The 23862-nt window shown below is 41.2% G+C and overlaps 1 protein-coding gene across 1 annotated transcript in view; it reads left to right on the forward strand.

The window, feature by feature from the left end:
• The window catches only part of ppp1r2 (protein phosphatase 1, regulatory (inhibitor) subunit 2), a 33958-nt gene extending 10515 nt beyond the window's left edge, over positions 1–23443 (forward strand). Inside the window, exons 2-6 of the mRNA XM_034236409.1 lie at positions 14966–15073; positions 15540–15623; positions 17603–17712; positions 18819–19016; positions 21051–23443. Coding sequence (XP_034092300.1) covers positions 14966–15073; positions 15540–15623; positions 17603–17712; positions 18819–19016; positions 21051–21070 — 520 coding nt within the window. The 3' untranslated portion in view covers positions 21071–23443. The remainder of the gene's footprint in view (positions 1–14965; positions 15074–15539; positions 15624–17602; positions 17713–18818; positions 19017–21050) is intronic.
• The last annotated feature ends 419 nt before the right edge of the window (positions 23444–23862 follow it).

The raw sequence follows: 23862 nt of genomic DNA on the forward strand, positions 1-23862 counted from the left end.
TTTTGACCACCCTTGAGCGATAGTATCCATCACATAACAGATACAGCTCTATATCTTGAAGTAGCAGGTGCATTAATGCATTACCATTTTTGTATGATTTGCTCTGAATGAGGGATTTAAGAGGAATAGCGGTTTGCTGGAAGTAGAACATGATTGGTTGTGTAACCACACGATCTATGACTTATCGTAACACACTCCCTGTCCCAGATATTACCCAGAGCCCTCTGCTGAGAGGGTATCAGAACGGTTCAGTATGTTGGTCAATGACATTTTATCAGGATGAATAGCACTGGCCTATTTGCTGTCTGTTTACACAATGTTTTCTCAAACGGCTCGGTTACCTTGCTGCTCATGAGCAGGCCAGCAGCTCAGTTCTGTTTCTGTTCATGTCAGTTTTATGTGCGAGTCTTGGCCTGAACCCTTTCATGAAGCAACTGAATTATTTGGTACCCAATAGTGTTTCCGCCAGGGGGGCGGCTTGCCGTCATTGGACGGCCTTTTTCAGCTGGGAACGCCCTCAACTCGAGCCGAGGCCGTCAAAAAAAAAGAAAGATTTATCCGAGAGAAGATCGACAATTTTTATCATTTAAATGACTAAAAGGAAAATGACATCCCACTGTTGAGGCAAATGAGGCTGGTGGGATTTTTTCCGCCGTCAGCAAATCCGGTTCCTGTGACGGAAAAAAGTGTACTGCCAGCAAGCCTTGCCGTTGGCTCTCAGCCCAAGCCTGAATTGCCGCCATCCTATTCTCCGCCAGCATCCCCCGCCCGTGCAGGTGCCCCGGAGCCAGAGTTGTCGTCATCTAGCCTCCCGCCCCATCCAGAGCCTACACCATCCGACAATGTCACTTCTACACCCGTAAGCCACGCAGAGAAACCGGTCAGCCACAACAAAAAGAAGTTTGTCGGAACCTGGAAAATTAAGTTCCCGTGGTTGTGCTATAACAAACAAAGTGATCAAATGTATTGCACACTATGTGTAAGGGGAAAAAAGCACAACGTGTTCACCGCGGGGACGTCCAACTTCAGGGTGAAGACTATAGAGATGCACATAAAGGGGGTGGATCACAAAGCAGTGCTAGAGGCACAGCATTTACGAAAGAAACAACGTTCAAGTTGCCGTTAGTCGAATGGTCTGTGCCAGATCAAAGGCGGTAATTGCGGCCATGAGGAACGTGTATTACCTGGCAAAAGAACTGTTGCAGACACACAAATACAAAAGCTTGAATGAACTGTGTATTCTGCAGGGATGTGAAACCTTGGCAGAACTGCACGTTTCAGAGAACGCCCAGTATACTCACAACGAAATAGTGCTGGACATGCAGTGCGCCATAAACAATGTGCAAAAGGAGGATTTAATTGCAAAGTTAAATAACTCGACATTCAAGGGGCTCATGACTGACGAGTCCACGGACATTTCAGTGAAAAAGCTTCTTTGCACATATGTTAGCCTAATAAATGACGGTGACTTAGAAACTCACTACTTGTACAACACAAAGATTACTGCATGCGATGCTGCTAGCGTAACGCAAACCATTAAGGAGCAGTTGCAAAATTACAACATCGACCTGAACGACATAACTGGCGTCTGTACAGATGGGGCAGCGGTTATGACTGGAAGAGAAAATGGGGTCGTGGCGCGTTTTTAAAAAGGGAAAACCCAGCCATCGGTGGCACACACTGCGCTGCACATAAGCTAAACTTGTGTGCCCAGCAGGCTGCTGCAGCGATACCATCCCTCCAGCGCTACCAGAGGACGGTGGGCAGCATCTATGGATACTTCTCCAACAGCAGCTCTCGGCAAGCACGGCTTAAAGAAATGCATGTCATCCTGGACACTGATGACGTTAAGGTCAAGTCAATCCATGCCGTCCGCTGGCTGAGCTTCGGCGAGGCCAATGTTGCTCTACACAGAACAATGCGCGCTGTAGCGGAGGTGTTTCAGCAGGACGCTGAATTAATGCATGACACGATGGCCGAAACACTAGCGAAGGCAATGCTGACCTATGAGTTTATCGCCATCAACAGTCTGCTGTGGGACATATTGGGGACCATAGCGTGTCTGAGCAAGGCATTCCAACTAAGTCCCTTTCCTTCGCAAATGTTCAGCCTGCTGTAACCTCAACGATCAACGCGCTGCGAGCCATGCAGATTGGAGATGAAGGCGGCCCAAAATTCCAAGAATTCCTGGCCAATATTGCGGAGAACAACGGCGAAACGTATTTTAAGGGAGAAAAGATAAAGGCCACCAGGGCGATGCGGCAGGCCGTGGATGGTGTAAGGCAGCGCTTCCTCGACACCCTCATCCAGAATATTGAAGATTGTTTCCCCGACATCGGCCTCTTTTCCGCTTTTCGCATCTTTGACCCACGGTGTCTGCCACGGGACAACACTGAACGTGCGCGATTTGGACGCGATGAGCTGCGGACCATCCTGGATCACTTGTGCCCAGCGGGACGGGAACCTATCGTTGACATGGACACCTGCAGCACAGAGTGGGCACCTTTTTAAGGAGCTGCTCCATGCAAACTACAGCAACAATTCCTTCCAGGAGTTGGTGAAGATCATGGCTACACAACATTGTGGCTTCCTACCTGAAACCACAAAGCTCCTGGCTGCAATCTCGGTCATTCCAATGAGCACGGTGCCGTGCGAACGTGGATTCAGCGTTCAAAATTGCATAAAGACCAAGGGCAGGGCAAGAATAAAAGCAGAAAATCTCGACGTCCTGATGAGAATCTGCATTGAAGGACCACCCATTGAACAGTTTGACTTCTACAGAGCCCTGGAAAAGTTTAGAGTGGAAAAACACCGCCGCATTTTCCAAGGACCTTGCAAGGAGCGGTGTCCCTGCCAGCAGCGGTGATTTGATACAGGTAGATTATGTATCATGTAACAAACGTTACGTATTGTCTATTGTGTGTGTAAAGAGACAGTATATAAAAGTAACGGTGCAATTCAAAATTGTGTGTGGGTGCATATATAAGTAAAGCGATAGTATTTATAAAGCGATAGTATATCTTTCCCCCCCCCCCGCCACCGGCCTTGGTCTGGCGGAAACACTGGTACCCAAACTAATTTATTCTTTTTAGATGTCTAAATTACTTTTGCGACATTCAAGTTTTAAGGATTCAAGGAGGAAACCTTCCATATGAATAAATGAAGAGTAAATAATAAATGAGAGTAAACTGCATATATAGGGGTTACTTCTTCAGGCTGTATTTACCATGTCATTTGTAGATTAAAAAAACTAAACAATTTCCCATATCTTAAGCAGACATACTGTCATTCTAAACCCTTTCAGTAGACTACTGCACTGTATTCATAAACCAGGGTGTCCGCGGGGTATTAAAAAGTATTAAAAGTTGATAAATCAATATAGCGAAAATTAAGGCTATTAAAAAGTATTAAACGGCATTTTCCAAGGTATTAAGAAGGTCCACAGCAACGACACCCTTTAATTTACTGAAACAACATGTCGGGAAACCCCCTCAAGGTGGCCCCATGCATAGCGTGCCATAAAATGCTGCATCTTATTTTAAGTTTTGTTGCCTTGCTCCGCTCTGTGGGGGGGTGTATATGCTTTTGGTGTATTTTGTGGCGGCAGCAGCGCCACTTACAGGCCTGGCATATGTACTACAGCGTTTCCAGCATTTCCAGCGGTCTAGTGTGAACGGACACGTTAATGAATCGAATGCGTGTGAACCATAGGAAGACTTTTTTGCGTTTGCGTATGCGTTTTACTGTATTACTGTTTTACTCGTGGGACCGGGGTCTAAGCCAAACTATATCCGGTCACAGAGATCTGCTATTTTAAAGTAAAGTTCCTATATGGCATTGCCCCGCTGAAGCTCACCAAAGTTTAATATATTTCATAGTTCAAAGTTTTGTCAATTGTTTTGTTTATTGGTCAAATACTGGTTTCTAATGGTTTCTGAGGAGTTTTACTGGAATGAAAGAGTACAGAAGCAACAAAGCAGCATACTGCATTAAACCTGACCTTCACAGAGAGGTTGAAGTTCATGTGGAGAGGAGGCTTCAGTAGTCTGTCTGCACTCTGTTTAGTTGTGCTATCTTACAATCAATATAGTAAATGTGAGGTAAAGTGTGTCGCCAATGTAACCGGTTAGAACTCGAAGTTGCGATGAGGTCTTAAAATGTATGGAAAGGGTCTTAAAAAAGGTCTTAACAGGTATTAGATTTGACTTCAGGATTCCTGCATATACCCTGTAAACGTTTTATGATCTTCTTCATAAAGGCTTCAGAATCCAAAGCCTTATCTAAACTATTAAAACGGAGTGTTTTTTAAATGGGATTCTCGCAAATGATCTGTACATGCGATGGATTAGTGCTGCTGAATGCAGAGCATGGTAGAAATCAATATAATTGGCATACGATTTAATCAAAACATGCCTAATGTATAAGTTTAAGCTATGTGTCTCTACTACACTGACTACTATCTGCCTTTCAATTAACTTATTTAGCTCTTAAGGCACATTCAAGCTTGTTAACCTGTTAAACCCCGAGCCTGTTTTTCAGGTTTCAGGCTCGAAAATGACATTCCCAGAACAAATGACTATAACTTCACTTCTAAAAGGTTTATATGAATAATTGTTATTATCAAAGCAAGGTTACATCTGTGAGTTGGATGTAGAAGTGTCAGAATCAATATAGATTTTTCTGTGTCAGAGTAAATTCAGATGGAACATAGCAAAAAAATGTAAATTCCTGTCTCCGCCTAAAGAAAACCCATTACTTATAGTGAAGACCAACCTTGAATGATGGCTTAGTAGCCTAAAAGCTTTAGGAATCTAAAGTATAACATATAATAAGTACCCTGTATCAAGATTGAGGCAAAACAAGTGACATTTGACCTTTTTAGAGAGGTTTATGAAAATAAAGTCCAGGCGGAATAAGCTTTGGGCACATTTGGTTCCATCAGTGCCATTTGACCTTTTTCAGGTACCAGACTATAAAAATCATTGTATTACATTGAATCATCACTATAGGCAGGGCTGCACATAACTGGTGCGCATGCGCACCTCCGCCAAAAAAAGAGCACCGGGTCATTTGAAACAAAGCGCATTTGCATACCAACATTGAGAGAGGGAGAGAGAGAAGGGAGAAGAGAAAAGAGAAAATAGAGGAGAGAGAGAGAGAGAAAGATATTTGCGAGTTGCATACATGTATGAACCATGATATGAACTCAGGGTCGGCCCGTAGCACTGGCTAGATGTTCGCCTAGGGCGCCAGATCTGTGGAGGCGCTGCGCTGGCAGTTCTGGGAGGGAAAAAAATATTTTGACAGTTGGGGCTCAGCCTAATTTTCGGTCTTGATGTATCAATATTCATAATTAAGTAAATGTAACACCCTTTTCACCCCGGTTACACGTTTCATTTGCCCTGTACGATGGGCGCTGTAAGTGATGAAAATGGGGGATGTTGGCTTATCTGGCGCTCACAGCCAAAATGCGAGTGAGCGAGGGAGGGTGCACCGGTACCAGCGCTGTTGTTATTAGAATCTGGTGCTGTGCTAGCTGCTCTAACGGATATAAGAAGAAAATGTTTCTACAATAATGTGGAGGGAGAGTCCTCTCCAGTCAGACTGATAACTACAGCTCAGTGAGGTAAAGTCTAAGTTCAAACGGTTTGGTCGCAATTTATGTAAACACATATTTCCAAGGCACTCCTTTATAATTATTGGGATAAACAGGTTTTAAATCATTCCAATGTATACTATAGGACAGTAACCAAAAATATCCTTTAAAACTGGAGAGATAAAAAAAAAATGCATAAATAAATGTTAAGGTAAAATAAGATATGAATGAACAACACAAATACAATAAGTTACATTCATTTGTTATTGGCTATGGTAGGTTATTGGTTATGTTCACATACTTATTTGATTACATCCACTTGTCTAAGATGACAACAGAGACTTTCGACCCAAAACCAGCTGTTGACTTGTGGATGCAAGCAGCTAATCGCAGACTGAACCAGAGAGAAAGAAGTAGGCCTACATCATCAGCTACCATGTCTGACAGAAAGGAAGACAGTGAGGAGAACAGTCAGGAGGGTAGTGATGGCAGCTTGTAGGATTACTGCTCGTGCTAATGTTGTCTTGTGTTCACCTCTGCATGTGTGTTCTGTGTTCACATCTGCATGTGTGTTCAGTGCTGTGTGTCTGGCAAATAAAGTCAAGACCCCCTCAAAAGTTACGGTTTATTTCATTTTAAGGATGAGCACCAAGCAACATCGCCAGGTGCTCCTTTGAGAACCAGGGCAAAAAAGTTATGTGCACCCCTGACTATAGGTATTCATTCCACCCAAAACAAAACAAAAAAATATTTTTTTATTTTTTTTATTTTTTTTAATAATTTAAAAAAATGTGTGTGTGTGTGTGTGTGTGTGTGTGTGTGTGTGTGTGTGTGTGTGTGGGTATATGTGTGTGTGTGTGTGTGTGTATGTGTAGGTGTGTATATGTAAGTGTAGCTGTGTGTGTAACTGTACCAACGCACTATGCAATAAAACCACGCTGTAGGTGTACTTCCACAATAAAAAAAAAACGGAAACATAGGTAACATTTGACTCCAACTGGGGCAGATTTATTTCAAACATTTTACCAATGTACTATACAATAAAACCACACTGTAAGTTTGTAAAAACAACAAATATTTTACCAACACACTATACAATAAAATCACACTAGGTATATAAAAACAAGTATTTTTTTTTTAAATAAACACTCGCAAAACGTTATACCTACCTGAACTTTATACCTACCTGAATGTTCCAGTATTTAGGTCGTGCCACTCCCTGAAACAGTTCTTTTTGACAGTGAAGCACAGAGGGACCTGGCACTTCCTGCAGTACACAGGTGTCTTCACCCTTTTGAGTCCAGCATCTAGGGTGCCCTTCCTGCAGTTCTTCCTGACCTTGGTGGCATCTTCCCCATAATACTCGGACATGCATGTGAGTGGTGGAGGAGGGGGTGGGGGTGGTGGAGGTGCAGGGCCTTCAGCAAACTCCAACAATTCTGCAGCAAGCTGCTCCCTGAAAGTCTTCTGGGTGTGTGGCTTTGTCCTGCTGGGGTCACTCCTCATCTAACAAATGTGGAAAAACAAAGAGATTAGATTAATTCACTGGCTTATACTTATAGGATAATATTAGACTATAAATGAATAATATTACACCAAATAAATAAGTAAACACATGTATATTCATTCACTGGCCATTCATTTAGAAAATGTAACTCCAAAAAGACAAGTAACACTATTTAGCATTTTGCCTAATCATTCCTGTAGCTTCTTGGCTAAGCTAACACTGTGATGCAGTTCCACCAAACACAAAAGTAATATATAAAAAGGATAATATTGGACTATAAATGAATAATATTACACCAAATAAATAAGTAAACATATATATATATATATATATATATATATATATTCATTCACTGGCCATTCATTTAGAAAATGTAACTCCAAAAAGACAAGTAACACTATTTAGCATTTTGGCTAATCATTCCTGTTGGCTAAGCTAACACTGTGATGCAGTTCCACCAAACACAAAAGTAATATATAAAAAGGATAATATTGGACTATAAATGAATAATATTACACCAAATAAATAAGTAAACACATGTATATATCCATTCACTGGCCATTCATTTAGAAAATGTAACTCCAAAAAGACAAGTAACACTATTTAGCATTTTGCCTAATCATTCCTGTAGCTTCTTGGCTAAGCTAGCACTGTGACGCAGTTCCACCAAACACATAAGTAATATATAAAAACAGAGATTACATACCTTTCCCGTGGTGGAAGTTCAACATCCGAGTCACTACTGTCCGGATCCAGGTCTGGCTGGAGGAGATCTTCATCATCCGACGAAGAGTCATCTGGTATGAGCTATCGTCAGCTAGCATCTCTAGCACCTGCTCGCCTCGGTGGTGAAGCTCTCCCTTCTGGCTGCGTAATGGAGCCGGAGCGGGCGTAGTTTATACTACGCAGGATCATATCTTTGGAATCCATTGGTCGATTTGGGTGATTGACACCTTTTCTGAACCGTTAGAGCCAATAGAATCGAGTGAAAGTTAGTAAGTCCCGCTAAACACTTCCGTCAAGTAGAGAGAGGTTTGCGTAAACAGCACGTGAGACAGCATTAGCTCGGGACTGCGAAACGTTATACCTACTCTGCTGCCATGAATGTAATGATAGATTATCAGGAACAATTCTAAAGTGACTAATAGACATTGGATTAACCTTAAACAGCGTTTTATTCCCTTGAACACGAGCTTTGATCACAAAACAGCAACGGTAAGACATAATTATTGTTATGGTTTTGAAAACTGTTGTTTTTTTTCTTCTCTGTTCTGGCTGATATCTCAGTGAGTTTGTGTCCTACAGTGATGATACTTATAATACAATAATCTGTGGAGTATCAGCTTTCAGGTGATATGTAGTTTGTGCAGAAAATATTAAGTTTTAAAGATCGTTTTTGCTAGTTAGCACCGGAAGTAGCATCTGCCCGTTTTAGCTAAGGGCTAATGCTAACGCTTCTTGTGAGACTTGTGTTTTGTTTCGGTAAAAAATGGTTCGTATAGTCAGTTAGCTGAGATTCTTCTCGTTAATCTGGTATAACACATTAATAGGTTTTTAAATATTAAGATGAGACACAGTGTCGTGAAAAAAAAAAACAGGACCTTCGGGCTTAACAGGTTAAGTAGGGGCGTAACGGTATACGTACCCGTACCGAAATTATTCGGTACAGGCCATAGACTGTATATATATATATAAATGGACGTAGGGTCCGTGACGTCACCCATAGGATTCTGCAGAGTTGCCGTGAAGCCCTTAGTAGGCGGAGTCGGCCACTAACGGCTCGACGGTGTCGTCAGTCTAACTCCCGCCTTCTCCAAATAAGGGCAAAGAGGCGGAGCCGAGGCGGAGGCGGAGCCGAGGCGGAGCCGAGGCGGGACAGGGCGGGACCTGCTGCCAACGAGCGTGACGTTCGAGTCCTAGCTCAGGCTAAGAAGCTAAGCTAACATGCTCTCCGTATCAATCGAATGTAAAACATGATTGATGAAAGTAGTAAATCGGTCAGATTTGACCCGAAGACAACAGGAGGGTTAATGCCATATTCACTTAGTAACGCATGAACAACTTTTACAAATATTTCTATATAGTCTGTGTTGGTAAATGTCATCTAGGTTGCACATTTCCTGCTGAAATACATGCATACCAAGTCACTGCGTGGCACTTGTTTTGATAAAACAGTGTAGTTCCACTATATAAACGTTACATTCATAATCAAACGAGACAATCTGCAAGATAATTAGCTATTTGGTATTATTCTTAATGCTTGTCATTCACACGTTAATAAAATAAAATAAGTACCGATACATAGCAGAATAATTGTGGCGGTGTTCAGCTTAATAAGCCTTGCTCAACATCATTTATTTAGTTAATACTACAGCGGGCTGCAGGCGAACCAAGTCCGCGTTACGATGCATTCCTTGATCTCCAGTTATAACGCCGGACTCCGCCGCTGGCCGAAGCTAACGGAGCCCCAGGGTGCTAGCTACGGCCGCCGGGACGCGCTAGCGAGCTAGCACCCTGCAGCCCCGTTAGCTTCGGCGACGTGGACTCCGGCGGCCCACCCCTTTTAACATTTGCTCCCGTTTAGCATTATGGGCCTCATAGCCATATAGTATAAAAGTCTTACCCAAGGCTGAATCATAAACTAAACTGTATATATGTATAAAGGGTTACGTCCTTAGCTGGCTAATAAGCTACATAACAGGCTAAGCTAACAAGCACACAAACACCTGCTAACGGGGTTAACATGTATAATATTATCATTTTACTCACCGAAAAAAGCTGAAAGTAGACTTCTTGGAAGATCTGTTAGTACATTCAAGCGCACAGCACGACATTTTAATTATCTGGTATTTGTAACAATATTACCTAACAGGCACGATCACCACGAACACAGCTAAAGGATCAAGTACAGTAACTACAACTAACTAACGTTGTAGCCTCTATGGTTGTAGCCTAGCAGATTGGACAAGTTGCTGTTAGCTGACAGTGAGGCACGTATCTGTCAATCAAAGTGACCACGCCCTAATGTATGCACAAACTTTAAGACCTAATATAAATATAAAGGGTCGCGTTAGAAAACAATTCACTCACAGATCCATAATCATGAAGGTGGAATCTAACTATATCGATAATAAAATGTATGGAGCCAGGGGTAGAAACATGTTTTTTTCTGCTGTAAAATCGGGCATTTTAACATGGGGGTCTATGGAAATTGCTCCTTTCTGCAGCCATCGCCTATCGGCCAATATATGAACTGCAGTGTGTGGCACTTCCGTATTGGCTTCCCGGCTCTACCCCACAGTTTGCCGCTTGGTACAGGCCCTTCGATTCGGTACACGTGTGTACCGAACGAATATAACGTTAAACGTAAAAAATTGAGAACGTGAACAACTTTTTGGAAGTAATCTCAGGTGCTGCGTCGCAGCATTCAGAGTAATTTGCTAACATTGTGTTCAACGCGTCATAGAGCGACCAAGTCATTTCATTGGACGAGAGGCATACTATGAGAGCTGGTCACAGGGATGCGTTCAAATTTAGTCAGTAATTTGAGGAAATGGCGAACGCAGATAAAGTTGAGCTCGAAAATCCTCCAGCATCATTGAAGTCTCCGGTTTGGGAACATTTTGGTTTCGCAGTTACGTACAAGGATGACGGACAAAGACAGGTGGCCCGAACCAAAGCTGTTTGTCGGCATTTTTCAACTAACATTGGTTACGCGGCTGGCAATACATCAAACTCATTTGAAAAGGCATCACCCGAATGTGAATATCACCGGTACCAAAAGAAAAAAGATTGAAGTGCAAACTCAACTCCCACTAGCATTTAAGCCTCCACCACTCGCAAAAAGTTCAGACCAAGTCAAAGCTATTACAAACGCCAAACATCCTTATGTTGCCATGTTAGCAAAGCGCTACCTGGCTGTATCTGCTACCTCTGTCCCTAGGGAGAGGGTGTTCTCCACAGCAGGAGACATTGTTAGTGCCAGCAGATCTGCCCTTTCGGCAAGCAATGTGGACAAGTACATTTTTCTTAAAAAAAACATGAAAATACAATGACAAGCAAGTCATAATGTCAAACTGGCTGCTTAGGTACTAGTACAGTACAGTTCAAATACAGATTATTTCAGTTCATCGAAATGCTGCACCTTAATGTTTATTTTATTATATTTTGTATTTATTTGAGTGAATATTCACAGTTTAATAATAATTAAAAACCCAAAACTAATAGTTGATGTTTTGTGAGTACTAGTACGGTAAAGTTCAAATACAGATTATTTCAGTTCATCGAAATGCTGCACCTTAATGTTTATTTTATTATATTTTGTATTTATTTGAGTGAATACATTATTCACAGTTTAATAATAATTTAAAAAACCCAAGAAATATTTTATGTTTTGTGATCATTTTTTCTGCTGTACCGTAAACGTACCGAACCGAACCGTGACCTAAAAACCGAGGTACGTACCGAGCCGAAATGTTTGTGAACCGTTACACCCCTATTGTTAAGTGAAGCTTAATACCAAAAGAAACATCCTGAGAATCAGTCATCTATGGAAATAGACTTATCCCCGTATCCACAGCCAAATTGATTTATGAACAAACCTGTGTGTGCGTGTGCAGCTGTTTGCTGCAGGCGTGAAGTGGTGCAGGCCACCGACAGTATCAGTGCTTTATCTGCATAAGAAGTCCGTTTTAATCAATGTATTTGAACTATATGGGTTTGCCACTTAGGACAACAGGAATAATATTAAAATGAATTCCTTCCTTTTCCACTGATTTACAGTTTACTGCAACCTTAAAAGGGTTCAAAGAGCTTCGGGGTGGAGATTGATATGGTCTGACATTTAATAATAATGAATCATTTTGAGTAAGAGGCGTAGGGGAGCTCTGCAGGCTTGCTGCAGCAGGTAGTGGGTTCAGCATCTCTCTCCCCCCCTACCCGTCTCCCCCAACCTTTTGTTCCATGCACAATGTTAGGACTGATGTACAGTATCTTCCCAGGCAGGAGAGGCTTAACCCAAGCCAGATGACTCCCAGAAGCCCCCTGGATTAGAAGCTATAGGTTTCTTTTCTTTGGGTGTTTCATAATTAAAAGAATAAAAAGTGTGGTGTGAAAATCAGTAAACATTGTGCTAATTTGAAGTTTAAAACTGTGAAATCTTTCACTAAAATGAGAAGAGGATGTAGGCTACAAAACTTTCAGGATATCAAAGCTCAAAATGATCACTAAAAAAAGAAACAGTTTAACAAAACGCTTGTTGAATGTTGAATTTCTTCTGTAAGGGCAAATCAATGTTTTCCTCTTGTACTGTTATGGCAGGTATTCTCTCTTTATCCTCTTGAGAAAAACTTCTATTCGCTGCTGAGTTAGACATTGTTTCTGTTGATTTCCTGCATGATGTCAAAGAGTAGCGAGGATTAGAGTAATTTTGAACAAAAAGCCCTGGTGGCGCAAGAAGAGGTGACAGCATTATTCTCCAGATGAGGATTGGATCATTTGGTGGATTAGGTCCCGGTTTGTTCAAAGAGGCGGAACCAAATCAACTCCAGAAAAGCAATCATATCAAGTGAGACTGTTGTTTAACATTTGACCTCAATAACTCACCGTTGATCAGCCTGACAAAGCAAAGACTATGTCACCCTCTGGAAGTTGGAAGTCACTAAAACAGTGCCAATGACATTTCTGAGCTTTTGTGTTTGTTGTCTAAATATGCACTAGGGCTGTCCCGAATACTATTTTTCGGGCTCCGGATATTTGGTAGTATATCAGCAGCGAATATTTGGAACGGAGAGATTTTTTTTATTTTTTTTTTATAAAAACACATTTTCCAAAAGGTTTCATAACACGCTCCGAATCCGAGACACTTGACAACACGCTGTTAAGCAGAAGCGCAGAAAGAGCATACTATTACGATTTATACTTTATAAGATTTATATTTATTTCCAGTGCACGTTTTTATCATGTGTAACGTTACTGTTTAAACGGCGGATAAAGCAGCTTCATCATGGCAACTTGACAACAGCTAAGCTAGTCTACTACTTACAGCATCCAGGTGACTTTTCAGAGTTGTTGTGCCACCGTGGTAGGCCAGTTTCTTGTCGCATATTTTGCACACTGCCTTCTTCTTATCGTCGTCCAATTTAAAATGGTCCCACACAGCTGAAGTCTTCGGCATTTTGTGTTCAGGTGAAACGAGGTGAAGCGTGACGTTCGTGACTGTGAGTGAAAGCGATGTCAGGAGCCCAGGCTGAGATTGTATATATTTCGGCATTTTAACAGTGCAATTCAAAAGTATAAATATAGTATAAGAATATGGCAATTCGCTTTTATTGATAGCATACATTTAGGAAAAAAAACGAATATCCGAATAATGAAATTGAAACTGAATAGTTGGCCAACGAACGAATATTCGGATATTTGGGTACAGCCCTAATATGCACTTGTTCAGGCCTAGATGAAATGTGACCCGCTCTATCGAAATCAGTCGGAAGTCGCAACGGCTCATTTCAAAATAAACGTGGATTTGCGTAAAAAACAATTTTTTCGGGGTTCGGGTGTTTTGTTTGATTTTAAATAAACAAAGTCTTGGCTTTCAGAATATGAAACTTTTATTTCCAAAATCACACGATAAATACATGTTTGAAGCTTGTAAAGGGACGAAGACAGGCACCTCTCACTCGCAATCTGCTCTTCCGCAGCGCCGCCCCCCCCTCCCTCCGGCTGACATTATGAATGTACGCGTATAGTAATCATAAATAACACGACAGGGTCCGTTACAGTTTGTTTTCATCTGATTTCAATTAAACAAAATCTTGGCTTTCAGAATATTAAACTTGTTTCGGCAAATTCAGATGATAAATACAACTTTGAAGCTTGTAACGGCATAATTACAAGCGGAGAACGGAGTAATTTAACGTCACAGCAGGCATAACAACAGCCGGTGTTTCTCGTGAGGGTTTTCCCCGGGAAACAAACACAATACACACAAATGCAAAATTACACAAACACACACACACACACACACACACACACACACGTATACACACACACACTCGCGAGCTTCCCCCAGACCAGTAATCCAAACGAAAATATCTTCCCTCCGTAGTATTTTGATCATTTGCTCCGCTAATAATCAATCAGATCGATGGATTCCAGAGAAGAGAAAACTTTGAAGGCCTTTTTCTCAAAATGAGGACTCGGTGACAGTCATTATATAATGTGACATATTTCGCTTAATATTTGGAGTACAAAAACAATCCTGATATCATTAGAAAGCTAGGAATCTCCTCTTTCCAGCAGTGTATACAACTCAAAATGTGTCTTCGGGTCAATGCGACTGATTTCGATAGAGCAGGTCACAAATCTGGTGTTAGCAGTCAGCACAAGTCCTGGCCAAAATGACTGATTTACAATATAAAGCCTAAAGATGATCAAATGATGCTTAAAACTTGAAAACCTATTGGAACTTCACTTCATCTAACTTGTTAAGAGAACACTTTTTGTTTTCATCACATATAGAACACATTTTATTTAGTGGAGATGCTTTTTAGTGAATAGCAAACGGAGTATCTTAAGTAATGTAACCATATGTCCCTTCTGAATAAATGTAGGATAAAAGGTCTATTCTTTCCTAGAAGATCATTTCTATTTATTTAAATCCAACTTTATTTATATTCTGTCTACCAGACAGCTTTTATCAAGTCACTCTTAAGGATATGAATGATTATCTTGATCACTGAGATTCACAGCGTTGAACTCATCGTGTGGTTGGTGGGTAGCTTGGGAACAGTGGATCCAAATGGAGTGTGTTTCCATTCAGCCGTCGTTTTCTTCTCACTGAACTTTCTTTGATCCGTTTGCAGGAAGAAATCCCAGAAATGGGACGAGATGAACATCCTGGCCACGTACCACCCGGCCGACAAAGACTATGGCCTGATGAAGATCGATGAACCCAGCACTCCTTACAACAGGTCGGAGCCCCTTTGTCTTTGCCTTTTTTATAACATTTGATTCAATTGGTCTGAAATCATTTTTGAAAATACTTTTGATATTACATTTTAAATGAAAAGCTATCTGAAGACATTCCTTTTTGGGAGGTTTTTAAAGACCTCCTCTACACTAAGAAATAACTCCAGATCATTTAAAAATAAGAGTTTAGACTCCAGTGTGTGTATCAGTGTGTGTATCAGCCAGCCGGTTTGTGATCCAATATGCCAGCAGAGGGAAGGTCACCCTTGTCACGGACCTTTCCTCTTTCTCTCCTCACTCTCCTCCTTCCTGTCTACTCTTACCTCTGCCCTCTCCTTTATCCTCTCTACCAACTTGACTGTTTGCCTATCAGCTGCTGTTTGTTTTTGTCATTTCCTTTCCTTCCTAATCCTTCCTCACTCGCTTAATTTCCAGCTTATCTTTATTCAGTTCATTTCTCTCTTTCAGGATGGTGGGGGAAGACGAGGATGAAGGGGCGCTGAGTGACACGGAGGGCCACAGCGGACTCGCAGCGGACGACCTGGCATCAAAGTAAGAAATATGACTGCAGGGAGACTAGAACAAAGCTAGTGTGAAGGGGAGAAAGCAAACAATGGAAGAGAACATGATTAGGTTTGCCACTGTAACAGCTCTGCTGCATTTTAACATTTAGAGGTTTCTTTAGTTGTTCATTGTGTTCTGCAGAGATATGTAGGCATTCCCTCACTCCAGGACTTCACTGCTTCTGTCTTGGACAATGCTTTAGGCTGGGTTTACTAAATGTATCTGGACAAACTTCCTTTGAGAGAGAACTGAACCTTGTTAAAGGTCAGCATCAGTATCCAAACTACATTTAAATGTGGCGTGTCCTCAGACTGCTCAGAAAGCATTATGATTCACTGTTCTCATTTCTACACTTGCTGATCAACAAACAATGGGTTTAGGGACGTTTCCCAACAGCCTTGAATTTCAGGGGATACACGTCATGCGCTGTGCGGAATGGCTCTGACTCTCACAGCCTGTGTTGGTGCCACAGACTTTAGCTCAACAGATCTAGAGAAATGACAAACACTTTTGTGTTTTGCTTGTCTAACTAAATGTCTATGTGCTTCCACAGGGCAAGCTGTCTTTTCAATTTGTATTTATACAATTTTTTGATAAACATTACTTTTTATGGAACCACTTTAGGAGTGTCACAGTAAATATAAATACTTGTACTGAGATACTTAAACATTACCAAGATATTATCGTCTTTTCCAACTGAAAAACTGACTTAAATGAAACTATATGAATCATCTAATCTGAATACAGAAGTGAACATGTCGTCTCTTGGACTTTTTAAAAGCAATTCACAGAGGAAGGAAATAAAAAACAAAAATGTTATTGGTAGTGGATGTGTAAATTGTAAATTGTGTAATTTCTAGTTTTTCCATCTTTCATATTTTTCTTATGCATGCTTCTTGAGGAATATCAAGCTATCTTTGTCTCTCTGCTGTAACAATTGTAAATGTCCTCTCTGTGGGTCGAATAAAGGTTTCCTGAAGCTTGAGGGCAAATGGAAGAGCAGCATTTTTATAAAAAAGAATCGGAGACAAAAAGAAGCAGACGGTTAAATGTCAGTAACATCTGTATTATCTCTGAGTAGCAACTGCACCCTGAAAAGTCCTCCTTGGTTAATAGATGTATTTCTGGCCCTCGGAGGGTCCTCTGGATGGGGGGGCAGCTTGAGGAGTGTGTTTGCTGTGGGCCAGATGCAGGGATGGGATGAGTTGGTAAGAGTGTATGCACAAGGAGGATAGTGATTGGCTCCAAGCTTTCGGGTCAATTAGCCGCCTTTGCATCCTTCCACACGGAGTGCCTTCCATTGTTTTACACTGAACGCTCCAGATAGAACAACAGCTGCTCTACTCAGTCCTCTTGTTGTTTAATCTTCACCACATCCATTCTCAGTCTCTTCTCTCATCCATCATTTATCCAGCTATGCTTTTTGTAGGCCCTCTTCTCTAATTCACTGCATCACCTTCTCACTTCCTGTCTGACTTTATCCACCTTGGATATCTGACACTATGATTGGTGTGCTTTGAAACTGCAGGGATTGACTTGTCTCCTCTCTGGGTGAATGTGAGCGCTCTGGGAGAGCGGTTGTACAGTAGAGCTTCCCCGGGGCAGCAGCACCGAGTCAGTGGCGTCCGCTGAGCCGTAAACCATTATTCAGTTTGTGCTGTCGGAGCTCTTTGTGAGCGTGAGAGGCGGGGATAGTAACTTGTTATTTTTGTCTCATGCTTGAGTACTCGCACACGCCTGCTCACATCTCTTCCCTCTCTCTCTGCCTACTCTCTCCTCCCCCTCGCCCAATATCTCTCCATCTGTCTCTTTTTGTTCTGTTAATAGAAATCCATTTCAAACGTTTTTTTAATGACTAGGAGGACGTTTTGTTCGTCTCATGTTAAGATTCTATACTCAAACTAGCAACTCATTTATATTTCTTATTAACGTATTCATTCTTCCTGTGTGTTTTATGTTCTTTCCAGGCTGGTAGCTGCCGAGGGCTCAGAGCCTCGTTTTATGAAGGAAGAAGAGGAAGAAGAAGATGAAGATAGCAGCGAGGAGGAGGAAGAGGAGCTTTCTCCTGAAAATCAAGGTAAACATAGAATATATATATTTTAATTAAACACATCCACACCTATTGCTGCCTTTGTGCGTCTCGTCCCGGTGTCAGATTATCAGGATGTCCCACAGTTCACCTGTTTTTATTTTTACACTCCACCTGAAAGTGTCCTCTGCAGCTGTGAGGGTGACTCCATGCAGAGCAAAGTGTGCTGGAGGGGACACATCGCTTTGGAAAGGGCTCCAGTGTTCTGTGTGCTCTTTCAAAACACACACACACACAGTGTCAGTATGCGTTTGCCTGTTCCCTGACCTTCTATGTATAAACACACCTCTCTGTCCCATACAGAGATGTCAGTTAAGCTGCACACACACACACACACACACACACACACACACACACGCACACAAGCATTTTAACAGGTGCTTGTTGTTTCACATTTATATCTGAACTATTCATCTGAAATCATGTGATCAGTCTGGAAACTGCAAATCGGATCGAAATAATCCATCTGCGGCCTCACTTTTGGACTCACGGTTGTAAACATATTGTGCCACCTTTTTAGGAGTGTTTTAAGATGATTAGAGCTGCAGATAAAGACTTGCTGATTCATTTAAAGGTTTGCTGCTGTGTTTTGGATCTCACATATCCAAATTAATTAAACAAGAGAAAAGTTCATACTTTCTTTGCTTTTGAAGTTGATTTCTTGCATACAGAAAAAAAAAAGTTTAGTTAGACATCACATTTTAGCTGCCCATAATGAAATAAACCACTCACACCAAAACAAAAAAGACTTTATTGCTGCTTCACTGCACAGCCTGGTAGTGCCATAAAGTCTGTCACACCCTCCTTTTCCTTTTTATTATAGTGCATAACTATCGATCTCGAGGTTGCAGCAAACACTTGAAAGTTAATGTTTTTGAAATAAGCCTCCTAAGTTACCTCACTATCCCATTTAGAGTCTGACCCCTTTCAGAGTAAGTTTATCAGAAACAATAGAAACGCAGGAGAAGACTTTTACTGAGCGTCTTCCAAGTGTTCCAAAATGTGATCAATATTTGTGTCAGTAATGCTGAGAATAATTAAATATTCTGCATGCACCTGTTGCTTCTGGATAGTTCATTTATTTTCCTTTGCAGCCAAAAAGACGCATTTCGTGATGATGAGGAAGATGCACTACAATGAGGGCATGAACATCAAGTTGGCCCGGCAACTCATTGCCAGCGAGCTAGAGGAAGACGAGGATGTAGATGAAGAGATGACGGACGACACAGAGGAGACAAGGGAGGAGACGAGGGAGGAGACGGAGGAGATCAGTGTGGACCCGCCACAGGAAGGTAAGGAGAGCTGGACTCTGTCGCTGTGTGTTCTGGATGAGTCGTTTTTAGTATTTGTAAAACGGGCCTATTTGTGTAGTTCACACTTCTGTTAAAAAGAAGCTGAAGTGAAAAGGTTCAGAAAGGTACCAGATGTGCACGGCCTACCAGATCAGCACGGGGTCCGTTACGCTTACTACTAATGACGTCACTCATTGGCTGTACGGCAACCCAAGAGGACATTTTACATGGCCAAATGTTCTTGGCTGTGGACTTGTGCTCTACATAATTATGTTGAGCTCATGGTAATCTAATTCAATAAACAATAACTGCGATGAACAGATAGCATTTTCTGACTCGTACAATGATTGGATATGGTGTAATTTGGTAAATGATTCTGTGTTTGAAAAATGTATATCTTTAAAAACTGCGTTGGTGTATGATCAGATTTGATTTCTAATTTTAAAATGTCCTCTTGGGTTGCCGTACAGCCAATGAGTGAGGTCATTAGTAGGGATGCACCGAATATTCGGCCACCGAAAATTATCGGCCGAAAATGGTTAAAAATGCCCTTTCGGCCGAAAGGGTTTTAGCACCGAAAAAATATCACCGAATGTCAGAACAGGCTTACGTTGGTAACCTAACGTGTTGTTGTGATGACGTAATAAAGACGTGGCGACCATGCTCGCGGCTGGCTCACAGGGGGGGGGGGGGGGGGGGACATTGACCTTTGTCATCGAGATTGCCCTGAGCCTTTAACAAATCGTATTAAATAATCTGATGACAGACTGTAAACAGAATAGCTGAAATTTTAACAAACTAAATAACTCAGTTTCCTCTAATCATTAACCCATGTTTGTATCATGTAGTTAACTCCGTGTGTTGCTGCTAGCATACATAACACCTGACGTGGAAACGTTACTCGTGGATGGGGCTACAGAGCTGCTAGAAAGACGGTCGAACCCGGTACATTCCTCCGTCTGCATGCGGTGCACTTTAGCTAAATGTTTAGACAAATTGCTCGTGCTTACATGCTAAACTCTTATTGCACTTATGGTAACAAGTATTCTCCACATCGAGACGGGTAAAGTTTAACCACACCTCGGAGCGCGTTCTCTCCGCCATCTCCGCAGTGTGCTCCGCTGCATGTAGCAGCTGCGTGTGTGTAAACTGCCCCGCCCCCTCGCACACAGACGGGGGAGAGATCTCGTCTGATCGAAAATACATCATAGACGCATTTGTTGTCTTTGCATATTAGAAACGAGTTGGCGACACTAAGACTGCGATATAATGTTTTTTAGCAATAATACATGACATATATAAATGTACTGTATGCATTCAAAAGTGCTGAATAAATGTTTTATGGACCCATAATAGTGATTATTATTTAAGTTAAGTTTTGCCATAATCATGTTTATTTCCATAATCAGGTAGCTGAACAACATTGGTAAAAAATGTATACATTATATATATATATTTCTATTAATCATTTTCGGCCTTTCGGCATTCGGTTTTCGGCCAACTGTTTCCTATTTTCGGTATCGGTTTCGGCCAAGAATTTCCCATTCGGTGCACCCCTAGTCATTAGTAAGCGTAACGGACCCCGTGCTGATCTGGTAGGCCGTGCACATCTGGTACCTACACCGGCAGTGTGGAAGTCATGAAATTAAACTGTGGTTGTTGTGGGTTGTGATCAAATTAATCATTCATTACCTAAAAGTAAAAAAACTGACTTAGTGCAGGATTAGTTCTTTGTCAAACTCAAAATAGAGTGACTAGTTTTCAGTTAGAAAAACAATGTAGGAAAATGAATTCAAAACAAGAAAAACACCAGAAAGAATTTTTTTTAAAGTAATAAAACTCACTTGAGGGCAACTTTGTAATACTGCACACTAGGACATGAAGAGATGTGACCCACTTTTAATCATCAGAACTTTTATCAATCCCCCCAGCTACTTTATTTGGAGGATCAAAGTACAAAGAGAAGAAATATAATTGGTGAAATATTATATTTATGTTGCTATTCTGACGTCTGTCTGCCTGTTTGTTCTCCAGCTGATTCTCTGGACTCGTAGACGAGGTTCCCCCCCACCCCCTGTGTGTCGGCTCAGGATCCTGACAGACGCTGATCTGATTTTAAAGCTACGCCGTACAGCAGACACCGCTTTACCACTCATGTAACAAACCTCAACAGCCAACAACCTCCCGGTCACCTGTTCCTTAGAACTGTGCAATATAACCTTCAAACTCTCTGCTTTTTAACTCCCAGAAGCAGTACAACACACAAGAGAAGACTGTTGCCTCTCCCCCCCCCCCCCCCCTCTCCTGTTGCCAAGAATTCCCCCTCCTACCTCCTCTGGACTGTCGTCGCACTGAATGATATGTGATTCTGACCTTGGAAGGAGGATCAAAAAGAAATAAAACATTAAAAAACCAACTGCTGAATACCAGGGCTCTCTCTGCGTCACCCCTGCAGGAAGCCAGGGGAAACCCCGCGGTCTGACTACAGATATCCGAGACATGGCACTGATTCTGGGTGCACTTCAGACGGTTCTTATTTTTGTTTCACTTTGTTTTTTTTACACATTTTCTTTCCACCGTCAGTATATTTTGTGATTTAAAAAGTTGGACAGGGTGATGACCAGAGAGGTTTGTTTTTGTCCCTTCGTCTGACCTGGTACGTCAGGTAGGCTCTTCATATTGGAATAAAGTGTTAAGGTCACTGAAGAGCTATGTCTCTAAAAGCACAATATGGCCTACATTATCCAAATGCAAAAAAACCATCTTACCTGTGCTGTGGTTTCTCATGTTGATGCTTACAGTTAGCTGTTTGGCTTTTTGCGTAAGATCATAAAAAAAACACTGATTGTGAGTATTATATTGGCATGATGCTGATTTCTGCCCAGAACTTATTACATTCTGTCTTTACGAGCAAGAACACCACATTAAACCTTATTTCAAATCTGGCAATACAACAAAAACATGTATACCTCACAGAATCTACACAACATAGGTATTTTAAATCTACTTTTCAATTTGAAGTACAGGTTTTCTTACAAGAGAAACTTGTTTTGTATTGGTAAAAGGTTTTAACATTTAATGAGATATTTCCAAATTAGATTGAAAGAAAAGCTGATAATTAACATTTCAAGCTGTTCAGTTAGTTAGGCCCCTGAGTTTTTCATAGTCATAGGATAAGTGAAATCGGCACGTATAACCTTTTATCTCTTTAAAATAGTAGGAGGGACAGTGTGTAAGTCCCATAACAGTGTCTGTCACCATGCCACAAGGCTCTTATGTAGATCTGACACAGAAGAGACCAGCGCTCTCGCTTTAAAATGGTTTCTAGTATCTGATTTGTCATCGACCAGGTGAGAGTACAGCTTTTTAGGAAAGTTTAATCTTCAGGATTGTGTTAACTTATCACCCAACTTTATCACACTTGTATTGATTGTTGTCTGATCTACTTAAGTGTCTGTGAGATGCAGCTTGGGAATGTCAAAGGAAGAGTCGTTGTGATGCTACTGACCGCTAAAGGCTAATTTGAGGTGGATTTTGTAATGTGAGAGGTTCCTACAAGTGTCGTGAAAGTCTTAAAAAATGTTGGATTGGACACAAATATTGAGAAAGAGAACAATGGTCCTAATGCAACCGAAATAGCATTTTTAAGTTTTTGACTGTCATCGATGAGTTGACTATACAGAGTTGAATGATTGCCTTGAGAGAAACGTATATAGGAACCCTGAGTACTGTGTGGTGATCTCTTCATTTTCTTCTGGCCCTTTAATTCTTCACAGTGACTGAAAGTGTTGAGCTATGGGTTTATAGAAATACAAAATATCATAGACCAACAGTATGACTTCTGCAAACTTCTCTTTGCAGTGAATTTGGTTCTTGTATTTAAGTTCTAGGTGGCGGTTTGGCTCCATGACGGAGGTTAAAGCCTCTTTCTCTTGGCCATCGCCACCAAACAAGCAGCTCTCGTCTGAGCAGTTAAATATCACATGAATATTGCAGCAAAAGAGGAATATGTGTGGAAATACAGATGTTGACGATACTGTTCTATTGTGTTCTATGAATTGGTGAACAGATACAAAAAGAAGATTGGTTCTCGCTCAAGACAAAAGGACAAAATCGTCCGAATCATGACTGACATGATCACTCTGTAGGTGGTTATAATGTCAAATGTGCCTCTTATGTATTTATGTACATGTGTGTAAAAATAACAGGCTATGCTCCGATTTACTGTTTTGTTCACTGTCTTGCTTTTTCATACTGCACCTCTTCTGCCGTGTTTGGTTTGTTTTCTAAGAATGACAGACTGTTAAGCACTGTGTGTCTGTCCCACAAATGACTTGGATGTCCAGTTTGCATGTCCTTAATCATCAGATTGCGTGTATTCTGTTATTGTTTTTGTCGCCTATCATTAAACAAATGTTGTTAGGAACTCTATTCTCCGGCTCATGTTTGATCTAAGGAGTCAGAATTATATAAACCTGAAACATGCATAAACATTTTCTCTGACATCGTCGGTCTGATTAAAGCCTCTAGCTTCTGCAAATAAACGTCAGTCTGATCATGCGCTGAAAAATTTAGAATTTTAAAGTTTTATCCCATGTAACTAATCATCTATTTTAGCAGTGATGCAAAAAAGTACACGTCCCACAAAAACATGAAAACATACTCCATTATTAATCTTAATTTAGTTTGTTTATAGAAAAATATATTCAAGGAATAGAAATAAAATCAAACATAAAGCATTTACTCAGTCACACATGTACATACTTTGTTGAGGTACTTTCTCTTTAGTTGAGTACTTCAATGTTTTACTGCTTTGTACTTCTACAGTTCAGAAGTAAATCCTGTA

Source organism: Gymnodraco acuticeps, unplaced genomic scaffold (assembly GCF_902827175.1).
Source record: "Gymnodraco acuticeps unplaced genomic scaffold, fGymAcu1.1, whole genome shotgun sequence".
Lineage (NCBI taxonomy): Eukaryota > Metazoa > Chordata > Actinopteri > Perciformes > Bathydraconidae > Gymnodraco > Gymnodraco acuticeps.